General features: G+C 30.5%; 1 protein-coding gene across 3 annotated transcripts; it reads left to right on the plus strand.

Annotated features, from left to right (window-relative positions):
- Nucleotides 1–2,050: 2,050 nt before the first annotated feature.
- LOC100160201 (alpha-(1,6)-fucosyltransferase) lies at nt 2,051–12,120 on the plus strand. Of its 3 annotated transcripts, none has more exons than XM_008183154.3 (11): nt 2,051–2,360; nt 2,811–3,055; nt 3,545–3,798; nt 4,210–4,231; nt 5,038–5,391; nt 5,710–5,905; nt 7,554–7,803; nt 8,330–8,506; nt 8,585–8,735; nt 8,858–9,118; nt 11,936–12,120. In XM_008183154.3, the coding sequence occupies exons 3-11, from the start codon at nt 3,560–3,562 to the stop codon at nt 12,002–12,004; spliced, it is 1,719 nt and encodes a 572-aa protein (XP_008181376.1). In that variant the 5' UTR covers nt 2,051–2,360; nt 2,811–3,055; nt 3,545–3,559; the 3' UTR covers nt 12,005–12,120. The 3 variants fall into 3 exon arrangements, with proteins under 3 accessions (XP_008181376.1, XP_029342402.1, XP_016658574.1); XM_029486542.1 differs by having other exon boundaries at nt 2,811–2,908; XM_016803085.2 differs by lacking the exon at nt 2,811–3,055.
- The last annotated feature ends 7,694 nt before the right edge of the window (nt 12,121–19,814 follow it).

Here is a 19,814-nt window from a genome sequence, read left to right on the forward strand (position 1 = left end):
ACTTTTGTGGCAAATAATAGTTACTTGGGTGTAACATGCCATTTTTTGGAAAATTGGAAATCAAGAAATAGAATTTTGGAAACAGTTGAGGTACCGGAATCGCATAATTCGGAAAATATTACTAATAATATAAAATCTGTAATAAAAAATTGGCAAATTGGAAATAAAGCGTGTGCTATTGTCAGTGACAATGCGGCTAATATGGTGAAAGCTATTAATGACATAGGTCAGGATAATTTAATTAGATGTACTGCACATTCTATTCAATTGTCTGTAAATGCCGGGCTCCAAAATTATTTAGTTAAAACATTAACAAGCAAGTTACGAGCAATTGTTGGTCATTTTAATCGAAGTTCGTCATCACAACATGAATTAGATAAGGAACAAGAAAGATGTATGGAAGATAAAAGTAAGCTAATTCAAGACTGTATAACTAGATGGAAATAAATAATGTACCTGTAATTTTAATTCAATTTAAATTTTTAAATATTTTTGTTTATAATAATTAATAATATAATATGAAAACTTTTTTTATACTTTTTATTAACATTTTTTTAATGTAAGAAATATTAATTTCAAAAAAAAAATCTATTATAATATATTTTTAATAATTATTAGTGATGCACAACGATATATTTTCCGTTATCGATATCGGTTCATTGATATCGATATCATATCGCGATATCGAAAAACAAACGATATCGATATCGACAAACGATATATCGATATAATTTATTTTTATATAATAAATTTTAAACTATGAAAATTTAGTTAATGACTATATTCGGTTTGCCGCTAACATAATTGAAATAGAGTAGGCAGTCTAACACTCTTCCAGAATATTTACACCCAGTTGCTACGAATGACAAAGACGAATTAACTGTTCAGAATAACAACTTGGACCTTGAATTGGACTTAAATGATGTTGATGATGGTGATCAAAATAACACAAATTCAGTGTCAAGTATTGCAGATATATTAAAAATGTTTTATGTTGCAAGATAAAATGGTGTGTTTCCAAATCTATATATTCAGCTTAAGATAGCAATAACGTTGGCTGTGTCAAGTGTTTCAACTGAGAGATCGTTTTCAAAATTGAAACTTGTTAAAACGAAACTAAAAACAACAACGATTGACGACCATTTGGAAAGTCTCATGACAATAACCTGTGAACCAGATGTAAATATTGATACCGAAAAAATAATTGATAATTTTTAAAAAAAGAAAGTAAATCACTTCTAAAAGTATTACAATATTAAACTTATAATTTACATTATTAACTTTGTTTTAAACTTTTTATTATTATATGGATTGTTATTTAAAAATGTAGGAAATTAATTTTTTTTTTATTATTACTTCCAAAGAAAGATTAAAGAATGTTAAAAGTTAGTTGTTTTTTTTTTGGTTAATCAAGTATATTATGTAAATATGCAATTTTATGCAATACCATATCAAATTGACATCGACGCACCTGAATCTTGTCTATTGGACGGTAAACTGGTGAGCACGCAATCGATCAAAGAGCTAAACGTTTCAATGTTAAGATCTTCTAATGACTACGTAGTTGGTAGCTATAAAGTATAACTATAAATAGATGTTCCTAAAAACAAAGTTCCAAATTTGAACTATCTACACAAAATTGTATCTATGGCAAATCTAATAATTTTTATTGTAAACAATAATCGCGTAAAATACGCAATAAATTATAATATGAGTATAAAAAATTGCAATGCTTTAAATTTCATGTAGACGAGGCGAGCCGCTAAATATTCGTACTGGTTCGATTGTTTTAATTCTTTTCTCGATAAACACTGTGGTACAGTTTGATTATGTAGAATATACAAAATAAAATTGTACTGTTTGGTAGTACCAAAAGGTAGTATAGGTACCTTGTACATACAATAAACATTGATGTTAACTCGTTTTTAAAAACAGAACCAGTCTATAAATTTTACTGATTTACTAACTATAATTAAACACGTTGAACATTATAAATTATAAAGTTGTGCAAATACTAAAATATAATATTTATAGGTAGGTATTTTTTTGCACAGAATAAGTTTTACACATTTCACACGTATCGAAGCCACCTATGTAATAATATACGGTTGTGAACGAGTGATCGTATTTTACATTTGAAACATTAAACGAATAAAATTATAATAATTCAGAGTAATAATATTTCCAAAGACCGTTTGCGATCATCCGGATAACGTTTTTTTCTGAATTAGTTGTCCAATGTACCCGCCTTTAGTCATCGCAAGTAATACATTAGTATTTTAAAGTTACGCTCATTGAAATTCTACGTGAAATCAGACACCGTACCTACATATACAGTTTTGATTTAAATAAATCTGTCGGTAAGTGGTTCGATATTGGGTTATATTTCTCTCTCTATTTTCGATACATTGTTTGCATATTCGTGTGGCAGTGTGTCAGTGTGACGACTCTTTGCGGGATCTTCATATATCGAGTTTCGACCCGGATGATAAAAATATAGAATAATACAAATTATAGTGTAATAATATTATATTATCTATGAGAAAAAAAGCCTATTAAAAACTTAAGATATAAATTAACTTTTTTCTCCGTTAAAATTCTTCACTTCAAATTATTATAACACATCATATCATGTGGTTTTTGGTTACAATTATTTTAAATATTTCGTTACTACAGGAATCTAAGCTATTTTTTTTTTTAATTTTATGTTGTGTTTTAAGTAATTTACGATTTTTTTTTTTTATAACATAACTCAACGGAGTTTCAACACTCCTATCAAAGTAGTAACGTTTAGTTATTTCTCATTTCAGTATCAAATTGAGAAAATAATTCATCCATAAAATATCTGAAAATGGAATTATATTGATAACTGAAGATATTTTACAAGAATTTGGAAGAAAAAAAGCGGGCAAGTAACTAACGCTCTGCTGTACATTAGATGTCTAGAATAGTCACTGTAATGGATGTGTCAAATTTAAACTCAATGCTATGAAATCATTGTGTATGAAAAAATGATTCTAAAAGAAGACTAACTGTCAGCCTATAATATTACTAAGTATATCTATGTATAAATGTATTATATTATTACTACTAAAGTAATTTATTTTATTAGTGTACATTAGTAATATACTAATATAGTATGTTTAACCAATTTTTACAAAAAAAAAATTGCATTTAAAAATGTCATTGTGTGTATAAACTATAATAATATATTTTAAAAATATCAAGTACCCACGAATAATATTTTTAAATTACAACAAAATCGTTGTTCTTAGTTCAGTATATTAAATTCCATTTTCGAAAAACCGGTTTTGCTCAGTTTTTTCCTTAATTTTATTATTGGCCTGAAAGGAGATGATAAAAAAACACATATCACTGTAAAATCAATCCATTTATCGATTTAATCACAACCTAACAATTATTTCCTTTAATCGCATGGTTATAATACATGATGTATACAATACTGTACCAGTTCCGTAACAACTGTACCTTACTGTAATCGAATAATGAAATGATTTTCATTTTTACCGTCTTACATTGACAGAATTCAAGAACAGTCATGAAGTCAACCATGAATATTATGAAAATAACCCAATGTTACCATCGGTTTTGGAAGAGAATATTTATGTTCTCAGTGCTTGTATGGGTCATTATATTTTGTGCGACTTTTTATGTCGAACGCGAAAAACCCTTCGACGATGATCTAGAACAAACGCTGTCCATAACACTTCAACATCTCGACAAGGAGCATAGAACCAACATCGAACTGACTGAAATAAGGAACGATCTAATTCAAAAGTACGTCATGCTGAAGTTGTCTTTAATTACTTTTTTGAAATCGCGCTAGTAATCAGTATACTATAATATAATATTATACCACAAAATGTGCGGAGTTTGGAACATATTAATATTGCTTAGTTTGTATGTCCCGTACAGAAGCATTAAAGTATAGTATATACTCGTGAAATCGTTGACTAAATTTAAACTGTTTGCAACAAATTATTTCTGATTAATGAGAATTCGTCGTGTCAGCCGTCAGGTTGCACGATTACACCTTGCAATCTACGGTTACGGTTGTCATGTATTTTACTCTTATCTTGCGAGTATAATAAAATATTATAATATAATCAATTGTTAAGTGTGATATTATAAATCATAATGGTATATTATAATAAAATAATCGTTTACGTTTAAATTTTATGTTTTTAGACTGAGATTCGACGAAAAAAAAGTAAAAAACAAGCACATATTACAGTATCTTTTATCTTATATTTTAATCATACAATATCGCACAAAATATAATTATGCACAGACGTTCGCAATGTTTGATGTTCTGAAATAATATTATGAGGCAATGGCGGGAAGTGAGGAATTTCAGTCGGGGACAACGTGTGTAGCATGATTTTCAGGCCACATTTCTTCCAAGACTGAAATTGCCTTCCACGCGAGCCACACTTACACATTTTTGTCACGTCACTGCGTTCATCGATCACGGCAAAGGTTATGCAGAGGTCTATGCAACAACCAGACGATACTACGAATTCAATTTCATGAAAGAAACGATTGGGTTTTATTTATCTTAAACATCATGCATCGAGGTTATGATATGAATATACCTAAGATCTAACTAAAAGTTTATGTCTTGTAAGGACTTTGGTATAGATTTCAGTGTCTGGTTTATAGGATTTCCATTATACTGCAAGACACTTTTTGGGATTTCCATTTTACCGCCCGACACTATATTGTAGGGATTCCCATTTTACTGCCCGCTGAACGGTAATAGGTCGCTTTCCAACGCTTCTGTATCTATACAATATGTTCAAAGGTAACTTATTAATAATAATAAGTATAATAAACGTACAACACGTATCGTTTATATGTAAACATTAATATTATCGCCAAATCGAAGATTAAAAATTATGGAGAAAATAAACATTTATTGGAAACCTTCGTAGAATAAAATATTTTAAACCAGAATCAGACATTCGGACGTTCTAAAATAATAATATACGTCAATATTAATTGCTTACCTTGCAGATGAAGAACAAAAAGAAAATGTTGTACCCCCCGTCTGAAGAGTACGAGTTGTTGCGTCGTCGTATTTATTCAAACACGAAAGAAGTTTGGTATTACGTCAGTTCTACATTACGATCGTTGGCCAACGAATTCGATGATTTGAAACCAAAAGTTTCTGATATGAAAACTATGGTCGACGAACACTATAGATCGTTATTGAGAGATGTAGCCAAGCTAGTCGATGTCGACGGTTATTCACAGTGGAGGTGGAAAGAGTTTGGCTCTTTGAGTAGACTTGTCGAAAAGAGACTTCGACATACACAGAATCCACCCGACTGTACCAAAGCTAAAAAGCTCTTGTGCAATTTCTTCAGCGTAAGTTAGTCCAATCCAACTATTCTATATGAGTGTAAATTATTAAACCCATCCTTCATAGACGGTCAAATAAAAATTCTAAAGTAAAGATAATTTTAATTAGTTTAATTGAACCAGTTCATTCCATGTATCTTTTTTTTTTTACTTTTATAATAACTCATTATTTTTAGTGTATACAGATTTTAAATATTCATATTTAAAATACCTACATATTTATTTGATTATAATTTATGAATGTATTTTAAATAAGCGGCAGTAAAATAATTTTAATATGTAGTACAATAACATTATATTATAGTAGCAATTATATAATTTCAGGCAAATTGGTGTGGATTTGGATGTCGTGTACACCATTTCGTCAAGTGCTTATTTGTCGCCTACGCCACCGAGAGGACAATGATTATAGACAATCCTGGAAATTGGCGGTTTACTAGCGGTGGTTGGGAAAAGTTATTTTTACCCCTTAGCAACACGTGTACGTCGGCGGATGGTGAAACTTTTTCAATTTGGCCAGGTAGGTTAAACGCTAATAATTATCAATCAAACACACACATACATATATTTTCCACGTACATTTACAACTACAAAAGTTTCTCAAAAAATATTCTATTTATTTTATATAGGTGTTTTATTTATTCATTTTAATGTTGAACCCTCTTCCCACCACTACAAGTACTTATTGCTTAGTCGTATGTGATAAATGAAAACTTAAATTAAAATATTTTATATTTTACCAACCTAAGTATAAATAATGAGTAATAGTATATAATATCATCAATATTAATATTTAAATACATGATACTAAAACAAATACATTAGAAATACATTTCTTGATTAAACCTTATCTCACAAAATATCATGTTTGAGCACCTCTGTCACGTACCAGTGACGGATCCATGAGGGGGGGAGGGGCTAGGAGCCTAACTCAAGATCCACCAAACCGATTTCGATAAAAAATTACAGGGCATATTAAGATTGATGTGTAGATGGTTTCTGTGAAGTTTGTACGCTGTGCAAGTGGTTCCGGAGTTATGGCCTCTTAAGTGTACACCTGGCGACATGGCAAAAACAACAAGTTAAGTTTTGGATTAAAATTATAATAGTGTATTGTATATTGCTTGCTATTAGTTACGGGCACCTTTGTTGATTTGTAATATTATTTGTTGTCAATATATTATATATATCTTCTAACTATATAAATGTGAAATGAAAATCTTTGTAAAGGGTTAACTCTGGCACTACTTATCAGATCTTCTTGATTTTTATTAAACGAAAGAGTATATCACCGAGAAGGTTATTATGAAACAAAATTTTAGGAAAATCCACCGGAAAAGTAGGAAATCTGGATGTCAAAAATACAACAGTAACGCAACAAGTTAGGTTAGGATTTTGTATTAATTGATTATATTAATCCACCATAGGTAGAATACGACAAACTTGATATAACTTTGGTACTTTAGAGTTAAATCATACACTTACGTAGAAACTAGAGGTCCGTGATCTACCGCAGGCAGATTGCCTACCTGATAATATACTGCTGCGAATCAGAATATTTATTCCGGGCAACAGAAAAGTTACCTAAGATTAATTTTAAACACCATAGGTACACCAAATATTAAATAACGAATTGAACAAAGTTTGAGTCATATAGAGTACATTTAACGGGCAACGAAGTGCACAGATTCAGCTTGTTTTTTATAAATATAAATATTATATATTAAATAACAAATAAAAAAAATCTAAACTTCTTTTCACATTGTCGCTTTATATTATATTACCTATTAAATAATTAATATAATTTATTTATCACACTGATTACCTATACCTACTATTATGACAACATTTTTAAAATAATAAAAAAGTATTTTTTTTATTATAATAAAATTGGATTTGTGTTGTAAAAAAAATGTTGCCCCCCACCCCCCAGATCTTTGCTCTGGATCCGTGCTTGACACCTACTTTATAACGATTTAATTAATTAAAACTTTGGGAACTATGTCTTTGTTCAAGTGGCTATCTATGGCCCAGTGTCCAGTCCACCTAGGATGGCAGGATTCGTACCTAAGTCTATTATTTTATGTTTGTATAATAGGTATACCAAAACCATGTAAACACAATGAAATATTTCGTTGAATTTATTATTTACCTACATAATATTATAGACAATGAAACAACTCAAGTCATAAATTATATTGTGCCTACACCCCAATTTGCTGCCAAACATCTCAATCCTCCTTACATTCCGGTCGTGTTGCCCGAAGACTTAGCTGGACGAATAAACGTCTTGCACGGCGATCCCGCTGTATGGTGGATAGGCCAGTTCTTCAAATACATCTTCCGGCCGCAACCATCTACTACCATTGCGTTTAACGAGTTTGCCAAGCGTGTGCATTTCCAAAAGCCAATTGTCGGGTAAACATTTATATAGTATACGTCGTATCGCCCACGGAATATAGAAATATTAAATTAAACAAATATTTACTGTATTTGCAACCATTGTTAATTTTGAAAAGACCAGTCACGATTAAGTCAAATTTACATATTAAAAATAAATTATAACGTAGTTAACCAGAGCCCAGAGGTGGTATGATTATACAGCTGTTTATGAAGTGCGTCATTAATATACCTACTTGTAATTCGTATTATGTACAATTTAAATTTCCAATGATATATTTTTGTTTAAATGTTGTTTTGTATGACTTTAAATTATGTATTTAAATACTTTTTTATGATGAGTCAAGGTAAGAATAAATATTAATGGTCTAAATATATTCAATGAAATCGGATATAATTTAAAATATGAATATAGGCGTTCCATAAACGACAATTAGGTATACTGTACTTTCAAACTATGTCTGGATATGCCACACCGTGTTATAGCTATACCTAAGTAACTTGTGTTATACGGATATATATAAAATTTAGTGTTGGTGTGTAGATTGCATATCAGACGAACGGACAAACTCATCAATGAAGCTTCGTTGCACAAACTCGAAGAGTATATGTACCACGCTGAAGAATATTACAAGCTCAAAGAATTGGACGGCGTATACGACACGAAACGGATTTATTTGGCCACGGACGAGCCAACATTGTTTGATGAAGCTAGACTCAAGTGTGTTAGAAATTTTCAAATAATATTAAACTTACATTTATTTGTAAATATTGTAGATAATAAATCGCGTTTTGTTAGATATCCTGAATACGATATTATCGGCGATCCAGAGATATCAAAAACTGCGTCGGTTCGACAGCGCGAATTAGACGGATCGATTATAAATATCAACATCGAAATATATTTTCTAGCTCACTGTGACTACTTAGTTTGTACTTTTTCGTCAAATGTAAGTCAAATTTGATTTACTCAAAACCATTCTACATAATCTACCTATTTAAAACAACAATTATTTGAATAACTGAATTATTTACGTAAATTCATTTTCTATAAATTGTGTATATGTTGCAGGTGTGTCGCTTAGCATATGAAATTATGAACAGTCTCCAACCAGATGCATCAGCCAAGTTCACTTCCTTAGATGATACATTTTATTTTCATGGTCAAGTGCACAGACTGAATGTAGCTTTACTATCTCATAAATCAGAAGGATCGGAAGAGATGGATCTAGAAGTAGGTGACGAGATCGAAGTAGCTGGAAATCATTGGGACGGTTATTCAAAGGGGAAAAATTTGAGAACAAAGAAAACACTTTTGTATCCTACATTTAAGGTAAAGATAATCCAACAAAAACTCAACAGTGAAATAAGGGCCAATTACCAGACCAAAAAAAGTCTGCCTAAAGTAGTGATATCTAAACTCTAAAAACAGTAGTCGGCGGACAACTTGTTCCCAGAGGCGCATTTTTCTCTTTACTTACACTATTATACCGATCTTTGTGCAATCTTTCACGTTTCACCCGAAACATTTTTCAAAACCGGTTACCGGTTTTCGGGGTATTTAGAATTGATGGTAATTGATTAACGGTTACCAAAATGATCTCTAAAAATACGGTTACCGGTTATCGGTTTGGAAGCGGTTTTAATTCTTCAAGATTACCGGTAACCACTCTGTTATTCTTTTTTTTTAAGTAGGAACTAGGAGCCACGATTTAAACAAGATTAAAATCTATTTTATCATAGATAGTGTGGTATACTGGCGTACCTCCACAATTATTTTGACAATTTTGTTATTAAAATAACTATTATCAGTATTATCAGATATTCCTTATTACATAATATTTGGTATGGAATAGTTGACGGGCGAATAAGCACATTAATAGGATATTAGTAATTTACCCAGTTAGTGCGTTATTACTTATTATTACGAAGTAAGAATAAATATCATAACAGTCGATGATAATAACTTATAAGCTATAACAAACATAATATATAGCTGGTAGTATATCGTAAATAAGTTATAATTAAATATAATTTATAAATGTATAATATTACATAGGTAATTGTATCAGACTGCATTCGATAATGATTCTTCCAGCGGTTTCAGTCTAGAACAATGTGTATACTGAGAATCTACCCGCATTGTTTGTGAGGCGATACTATTCCGCGTTCGAACACGCAATGGTTATTTTTGATAATTATTTTATAATAATTTGGTGTTTTTACATTTTTATATTAATTACTTCATGATCATAATTTTAAAAAAATAAAAATCATTTTAACGTTAATTGATTTTGAGATTTACGATTTTAATTAATTAACTGGTTCTAAAAATAAACGGTTACCGTTATAGATTTCCCTCTTTATCGAATTACGTGATTACCGGTAATTGATAACCACTTCTCAAAATTGAAACACGAGAACCGGGAAGCGGTTACCAGTCCAAAAAGTAGTCATGGTAACCGGTTACCAGGAAAAATTGGTTACCGGTTTCAAGCCCTGAATTCAAGAGGATTAAAATTATAAAATTTCCTTTCGACAAAATATAATATAATATATAGAAGTTCAATTTTTATAGAAGTCCAAGACACTTCGATTGATATCACGCATGTCGTGTTTTCATCTTATCGCTTTATTATCAATGAATGAAAATATAAACTCCCTCAGATATTCATTAAATTGTAGTACAGTCTCTGCACTTTTATTTGTTAATTGTGTTGGCCCACCACTCACCGAATGTATGCTCATGGCCAAAGGTATTCTGATGATGACACTGAAAGTCGCAAAAGTGAAAAAAAAATTACGTAAAAATACTCAGCATTATGGAATTTATTATTAACTATTAACTTTTAATTGTAAAACTTCATTTTTTTAAGCTTAAAATTATTGGTGTAAGATTCTTTCTTAAAGAAAGGTGTGGGTGGAAAAAAAATTTTAACGAAAAATGAAACGACACGTTTAAAATAAACAATTTATAATATATTATGTCCATAGAAACCATGAATAAACAAGAACGTCTATCGTAAATTACATATTTTTTTATTGTACCTATTGATTTTTCTCACTCTCTCCCTAATTCACTTATAATTTCACTGGCCCTGCAATTACTTATGAAAGAAGTTTTACTTCCTCAGAGTGTAATGGTTGGCTCACACACTCTCTCACTTTATTTATATTGTATATTTATTATCTATTTAAATTAAAATAATTGAAATTGAAATTAAAAATGAATACAGCGAATTCTCGATAACTCGAACGTCTATAAGTCGAATGTCTTATAACTCGAAGGAATAACTTCGCCCCAGCATTTCAATTAGTACACATAATTTTTTTTATACCTCGAATTGGATGCCCAGTGTATATCCTCGATTACCACCTGTGAGAAGTGCAACTAGCGCCCAATCGGAATTTAATGTATTTAAATAATGTATATTTTCATGATAGATATAATTGTTTATTTGAATATATATAATTAAGTACACTGAGAGCGTTAGATATAATTCTTCCTGTATGGTAAACAGCTATTTTGGGGGGATAAACTGTGATCATCACTCTGTAGACCAGTTTCTATACAGCGTTGATGAGTAACCTGTATATCTTAAATTGTGGTGTAGAGATACACTGGTATTGCTGGAACTCTCTGGCGCACTATCGTGCACTCAGATGTGTACACAAGTCAAAAATAGTAATACCTACCTACGTAAATAGTAGGTAAATACGTATGTCACAGAAATTTTAGTGTCAACTTAAATCCATGAAATCAATAATTAAAACACTTACATTTTTAAGTTATTATATTTCTTAAAATAATTTTGTAAAAACGCCAGAAAAAACTAACGACAATTTTCACCAAAAAAACTATGCCACACCCCATTTAAATCTATACGTCGTGTTATTGATATTTTATAATTTAAATGCTTAGAGACTTAAAACGTTCTTCAATTTTAATTTCAATGTATTATTTATATAAAAAAATGTCAAATGCTTTTTTTTTATTTTCCTAAATGCAATAAAATTCCTGTTGTTCATAAGAAGTCCACGAAGTTTCCTCCCCTACAAGAAAAATGTTGTACGAGTTTGAAGTATGTGGGACCATGTGGGAGGGGGCTAAAAATAAATTATGCTTAGTTACATTATTATTTGATTTTAGGTAACAACAAAAATCGAAGTTTTACCTTTTGCCAGCTATCCAAATATCACTTTGAACACGGAGGCATAGAAAGAAGAAAAATTATAAAATTTGTATTTGTACTATTACCTACATAAATGTTATGAGTTATGACTGTTGTTATTAAAATAAAACAAAATGATATGGGTTTTAAAATATAAAATTTGTAGTTTAAGTTGGTTCCTTTACCCATATAAAGTGTATCGTAAATGCAACGCATATGCGAATAATACTTATATACCTAAGTGTTTCCTTTATCATTCAAATTTGATTCAGCAAAAAATATTTATTCATAAAAAAAACTATATGAATTATGTATGAATATATAATATTAAATATTATTATAATATATCCAACGCGTTTAACATAATATGTTTTTCAAGTTTTCCTTTCAGCTGCTTTACCGAAAAATTAAATCACGTATAAACCACATAAATGTAACATAATTAAAACAATTCCAATATAGGTACTAACAACTAATTAGTTTCATGCTCTTAATATAGGTAAAAAAAAAAGCCCACCAAATACGGAAACCAAATTATGTTTTAGATTTTTTTGTTTTCACTCTGCTCAGCTGAGAATAATACATAGTATTAAGCGTGTTACATTCTTATAAATTTAAAATAAATTAGTGCAGTCCCTTTTTTTATAAATTTTTGTATTTTATACATATATAGGTGATAATATAGTAAAGTGAGGGCTTAGTCCTTATACCCCCTTCCCTTTGTAACACTCCCGTTGTGCTATAACAATGAAAAAATATTTTTAGTAATAAAATGTTTTATTTTTTGAAATTGCAGTAATTATTATTTATTTTAATTTAAAAATAACTTAGAAAACAAACTTATGAAATAGAAAACAATTCACACAATCACACATATGTACTTGATTCTAGGATAATTGATAATAAAGTAAATTGATCCAAGACTTGACTCCTCATTATTCTTCTTGCTTAGGCTTGCTTCTAGGAAAACACATCCTTATCTTGCATTGTTGATTTAAGTCAAACGGATGAACTTTATTTAATCGCCAGTTGGTTCCCAAAATCGTAAGACAGTGTGTGTACAATGTACATAGCACATATTGTTATGTGTTTCACTCGCAGTCACCATTATTATTTAGGTTACGAGCATGTATTACATTCAATTTTTTAGATTATAAAATATTCTACCACAATATATAGTTTATTAGTATTAACCACAGCATTAATTAATGGTGTATAAACAGCACCACAAATATTATAACAATATCCATTATGATTGTATTATATTGGTAGTTGGTATACCAACAAAACAAACAAATCGCACTGTACTCAATCTAAAACATAAATTATTAAATTGTGTGCACATTGTACCTAGGGTCCCTCTACTAAATTCACATGAGCCGTATACAAATATATACATATTATACAAGGTGTATCAGGAAGATATGACATCTATATCTTTAAATTACCTACACTAATTGACTGTGCGGATCATCGTGCGAGTTACCCAAATAAAATATAATTTTGTCAAATCATGTTCATGCGTGTAATGTAATTTTTATTGTACGGACGGAACTATCATTGTTTCCCCTCAATATGTATACATATAAACAAGCACGTGTATGTGGTATAAATATACAGCACTGCAGTTTGCGGATGATATAATATATCTGATAATACGTAGAATCACGTAATACCAGCTCCGGCATTGCTAATAATAATTATAAACTGAAACACGTATGCCTTCGTCCAATTGGTGATAAATTAATATTATAGCCAAAGTCTTTTTAAATAACATGCCAACACACTCGTAGGTATAGACCGTAATTTACACAAAATGTATATGCGGCGGTTACGTCATGCTGTAATGCAGTTGCTTAACTATAGTTTATTTCTTTTATAAGTTTAAGTACTATTATATTTATATGTATATATAATGATATACTCTGTACACGTATTATTTGATAATTTAAAATTGGTAAGTATTTCATTTTATTAAGTTTAATATCATACGTCCAAGTATTCGATATTTGAATATTTCACTACACATAAACCAGCAGAGAATAAAAGTACTTACAATAAATACATGGGATAATTTTTGAACAAAAAGAAATACTAATTGACAATTGTTGTCTTAAAAGTATGATATAATATTGTATCTACTGTGTAAAAAAACTTTTGTTACTTTTTATAAATGTCAATAATTCGTTCATTATAAATATTATAACTCATTTTTATTCACTGTTTGAATAAATAGCTTACTAACTATATACTTTCTCAAGACTTGTAACATGTAAGCTACAATACAGACGGTACTTACCTATGACATATTTTGTATTTTTGTCACACTCATCTGCACGATATTATAATATAGAGTTACTTCTGCACAGTAAAAATAAAAACCGATTACTTTTTATTATATGGAATTGAAGCCCCTCGCTCACGTTGATGTTAGTCCCAATTGAGATTTTAATGGATTTTCGCCTATGGTACTGTTATTTTTTTTTTAAGAATCATTCGTATATCCAGTATTCAGTAATATATTTACACTGACTTATTAAAACTTGAAATGATAAATTTCCATTTAATAGCCTATTAATTTTATTTTGAGAAAAAAATATATAATACGTACGTAGGTTCCTACAGTAGATATTCAAACAAAATCAATTTTTAAATATAATAATAGAGTATTTCAAAGTAACGAGGATCGTAAATAACATCATATATAAATGAACCTGCAAACCTATAGGAATTAAGGGACAGTGAACCAATCACCCCATCTAAAGAATACGAGGTTCTACGACGCCGTATATATTCAAACACTAGAGAATTTTTGTACTACGTCAATTCTGGATTAGAATCATTGAATAAATCGATGATTGGCGTAGAATGTATTCATAAAATTAAAAATATTGTCGACGAACACTTTAGATCTTTATTAAAACAGAGCAACAGATGAAATCAAATTGAAATCGCAGGAGCGATATGATCGTACAGCTGCGCCTTTGCAAATCAATGAAGGTGATAAAGTCATAGTGCAAGAAAAAATAAGAAAAGGAAAATTAGCATCTAAGTGGTTAGGGCCATTCACAGTGGTGGAAACTAATGCACTCTCCGAATGTGACCATATTAAAAAAAAATAAACATGTAAAATTGCACAAAAATCTCTTGAAGAAATTTCATGAATGAAATCTAAATTGTGTTTCAGAATCTCATTGGTATGTTGTGGGCTTTCAAACTCTCATAGCGGACGTCAGGCTTATACTTTGAAGCAATGGGACCTCTTCGCATATCTTACACAAATTGGGATTTCATCACTTATGTGAATCTGACGACTTACATATAGTACCAAATACTCCGAAAATTCCATGATCAAACGGCCGACGTTTGTATTCAATTGAAAAAAAGAGAGGACTTGAACCAGTGCGTGTATGAATTTCATACAATCCACGTTTCCGTTCATGCAAGAAACTGAATCAAACTTCAATTCTGTCATACGAATCCTTGGGTCAGATCACAGAACCTCTGAACATCCGAATCGACAACTTCGCGGGTTGATAAATGCAGTATGAAGACTAGCAAATATTCTTTTTGGAGTTTGCTCTGATCACGACGCAGAATTCTTTTTCAAAACATTGAAGACCTAGCTCGTTCCGAGGATAAACATGTTCATCTATCACAATAACAAATACGCATAGTCTCTTCAGTCATGATAATGTTAATTCTACCATGATGACTATTACAGATGATTAGAATTGCAGCAGATATAAAGATAGAGACATCAGCCGTTCTGTGCACATCATGTATTGAATACAAAACACTTCTGGAGCCACTGCATATGACAGTTTTCTAACCAATCGCTGGAACTCAAACTCATCATGTCACTCAGCATAATGATTGATGCATACAAATGTCTACCCTCCCATCTCAATTGATCACGACCTTAAACAAATAAACTGACATTACCGTCTACACTACAGTTACCTATAACTGAATCTCATTTATCTATTCCTGATTATTCCGAACATCCAAGTTAAGCGTAGTGTACATCCAACAGAATCTCGTATTTGTGACCCGTTTACCCTTATTGTCAAATCTTCGGTTCAACCTGTTTCATAATATTTCACTTCCGATACCTACAAATAAAGGTAATATATTAACACATTGAGTGCCAGGCCAAAAATGACAAAACTGACCATTCTGACCGGGACATTTGTTTTATAATGTGTTTATCATATAAATGTGTATCATTATCAATACACACGGCACAAATAAACATATTAGTTGTGTATTGAAATTGATACACGTGGCACTCAAATTGTTAATCATCGAACCACAGGCTCAGTACTTAGCGATAAGCGATACTAACGAATATCATTTTAGTCTAACCGACGATCAGTATGAAAAATGTGAAACATTGTTCTCTTTTAAGTTATGTGTAAATCCTGAGGCTATTAGTAAATCTAAACACCACGAAAATTGTGAGGTATCTTTGTACAATTCCCCGTATCCAACAATAGGAGCGTGTAATTTCAAATATCTGAACCTAAATACTACAATCTGGCATAAGCTTTATCTGCAAAATGCGTGGTTATATTATTGCATTTCGCAGGCAGTGAAAGTAACATGCACACAAAACTCTAGCAGAATCCTACTCACGGTACAGGAAAAATTCAAATTTCCGATAATTGCGTTATTTATACAGAAAATCTGATCTTAACACCATCGAGAACCCTATCATCAGAAATTCATAGAGTTCGTTCCAGAAAATCCGAATATGCACGCAATATTAAAAATGCCAAAATTAATTAACAGCCGTGAACCCGAGCAAATAGATACAAATAAATATTTTAAAAATTTTAATCAGTTAGCTGAAGATGCTGAAAAACTGAAAGAATTATCTAAACAACGATACCAAAATATTTGTAAATCCGGACCATAATTTTACTATAGTTTATATTATTGTCATTTTAATAATAGTTGTAAGTCTGTACATGTGATAAATATAAGTGTAATCTACCCGACTCTACAGACCGAAGTAGCAGAGTGTGTGCAACCAATACACTCCTTACAAATTCTAAAAGCTTCAGAGCATCGGAACTCACGGATGAGGTGAAACATCTGTCCGGGTCATTAGACCCCCATGCTTCATGTAGTCCGGGGGGTGTTGTGAACCCCTGTCTGTATGCTATACGCAGTATGAGATATAGTAATAGTATAATATAGTATGGTGTGTAAGCATATTAATATGTGAACAGATAGAGTCACACGGTGGAGGAAATTCGCTAAGAAATTCGCTGTGTGGACAGTTTTGAGCCCGAGCGAGCCCCTACCGTGTTTCGCTGTCCGTTTAATATTCAGTGTAGTACTGGCAGACCATCGAGCAGAGCCTCTGTTGTTTTCTTAAGTCTAATAATTATTCTGTGCAACTAAATTTCTTTTAAAATTGATTATATTAATAAAGTATTAGTGATAACTCAAACACCTCGTATTTATTTACTAACGAACAAACTCGGTTGTGGAGACGTCCATAACAGTATATTTACGTTATATACCTATAATAAAATTGTATAGCACTATAGCTAACAAAGCAATTTATAGTAGTATAGCCACAAATTAAGATATCTTGTTTATACAGTATGTCAGTAATCTAATTATAATAGAATAATCGGGCAGTGGCGGATCCAGGGTTTAATTTTTTTTTTTTTTTGTTGGGGGGGGCCGAGCAAAAGTACAAAAAGTTCCAAAATTGCCTACAAAATTGGCTAAACACAGTGTAAAACAAAAGAAAACTACGGTGATTGGGGGGGGGGGGATTCCCCTTTTAACCTCCCCCTGGATCCGCCACTGTAAGCGAGTAAGCCATAAGTCTACATAAATAAACAGGCAACGGCAAGATGGTCGCGATTTGCAGTGACGTGTAGGTGTATTTGCAGTTTTATCTTTATATTTTGTCATAGAGTTAATTTACTATTGATAACAATACGAACTATCAGCACCCAGCGATATTTGGTAAAACTGTTTATAAATAACCTAGTTGAAAATTTTAACATCTTGTGAAAAGGATATTACTTTATGTCCAGATAAAATTATTTTTAACACTTTTTCAAACAATAGTAATATCTTATAAAAATTATTCTAATTATAGTACCTACCTACTTATATTTGAAAAAAGTTTATATCTATATATTATATTTTAAGTTATAGCAGTTTTTTTTAATACCTACACATTTATAAGATACATTTTATCAAAATATTCTTTTATTTTACACCTATTACTACTAAAAAAATTGAATAATATTAATAGTGCTTAATTTATTTTTTAAAGTTATTGAGTTGAATCTACTATTATAATCCTATACCTAAATATTTGTGTTTCCAATTGCTGCATAGTGCATTTGATTCAAGAAAAAAACTTTGTTTCTTATAGATGTCATGTAGGGGAGGTTAGGTTAGGTTAGGTTAGGAACATGGGGCAAAGTGAGGACGCTAATGTCTGAAGACCTGTAATACACTTAAAAATCAATATTTTCCTTTCAAATTTTGTTCACACAATCTATAGGTTATGGTAGGTAATTGATAATACATTTTTTTATAAAAATTTGATTTTTTTTTTATATATAAGTTTAAAAGGATGTAAGAAAAGTACAGTTTACACCACTTTGCCCCATATATGCCCCAATTCCATTTTTTTACTTAATTTTATATAAAAAAACAAATTATTTATAAAAAAACCTTAATATACCTAAATGTATAGCTTAACATATAAGAAATAAAATTATAAATTTTAACTTTTTAAATGTTATAAAACATTAAAATAATTTTAGGAACAAAATTCACATTTAAACATGGTTTTCTAATCTTTTTCTTCAAACTCAGCGCAAAGACAATGAAGCCAATGTTTACATAATAGGTACTGAATCTACCCTTCAACTGAAGTTCTTCCTTTATTTTAAGAATATTTGGGTGATCCCACATTGCCCCAGACAGGTATAAGCCACTTTGCCCCAAATAGTTAAATTACTTAAAGCCATTTATTTTATTTTATTTAAATACCTAAACATAAATAAAGAACTTTAATCATAGAACGCACAACATAGACTTTTAAAATAAATAAAAACAATTTTAATAACAAAGCGCAAAATAATTGAATATATAAATAACAAATTAGGTATACAATTCTATTATAATGAAAATTATAATAGGCATATTTCCAGTTTTTCATTGATTAATTACAAAATAATCGATAGTTTGGTTCAAAACTTCTATCACACTATCTCAGACGACCAAAGAAGCCACAAATCTAATAATATTATACATTTTTTACATTAAATGAATAGATAATACAATGTCCCCACTTTGCCCCATGTTCCCCTAATGAATTAATTTGATAACTGATACTAACTGTCTCTTTTGCAAAAGTTAAATTATAAACATTTTTTAAATTTTAAATTAATAAATAAATGTAACTTTTAATTATCTAAATAAAATATAACATAACTGCAATTTAAAATTAATTTAGATTCAACAGTTATCAGCAATTTGAGTTTCAAAGTTGGGAAATTCCAATTTTTAACCTATGAGGCCTATACTACAGCTTTGATTGACGTGCTCTGAATTTTTGGGGGGCTACAACAATTTTTTTTTTTTGGTTGAGGGGGGGGGCACAACTAAATGTACATATAGGGTCGGTGTCATAATGAAATGTTGTCACACCTTTATTTTGTCGATCCAGCGCCACTGCACAGAGGATAGAATAAAGATGATTCCTGATACAAAATCTACCCTCTTTCATAAATACAATGCATACCTAATAAGTGGTAGTCCTCAAAGACGTCTGAAATAGAAGTGCAATCGTGATATTTTATAAGATAAACT

This window comes from Acyrthosiphon pisum, chromosome A1, assembly GCF_005508785.2.
Source record: "Acyrthosiphon pisum isolate AL4f chromosome A1, pea_aphid_22Mar2018_4r6ur, whole genome shotgun sequence".
Classification (NCBI taxonomy): Eukaryota; Metazoa; Arthropoda; class Insecta; order Hemiptera; family Aphididae; genus Acyrthosiphon; species Acyrthosiphon pisum.

What these genes read in the sequence shown, in the direction of transcription:
- LOC100160201 (XM_008183154.3), top strand. Translation starts at nt 3,560, where the DNA reads ATGAAGTCAACCATGAATATTATGAAAATAACCCAATGTTACCATCGG. An exon ending in TTCCAAAAGCCAATTGTCGG is followed by an intron (nt 7,804 to 8,329) that starts GTAAACATTTAT and finishes GTTGGTGTGTAG; the next exon opens with ATTGCATATCAGACGAACGG. An exon ending in TTTTGTATCCTACATTTAAG is followed by an intron (nt 9,119 to 11,935) that starts GTAAAGATAATC and finishes ATTTGATTTTAG; the next exon opens with GTAACAACAAAAATCGAAGT.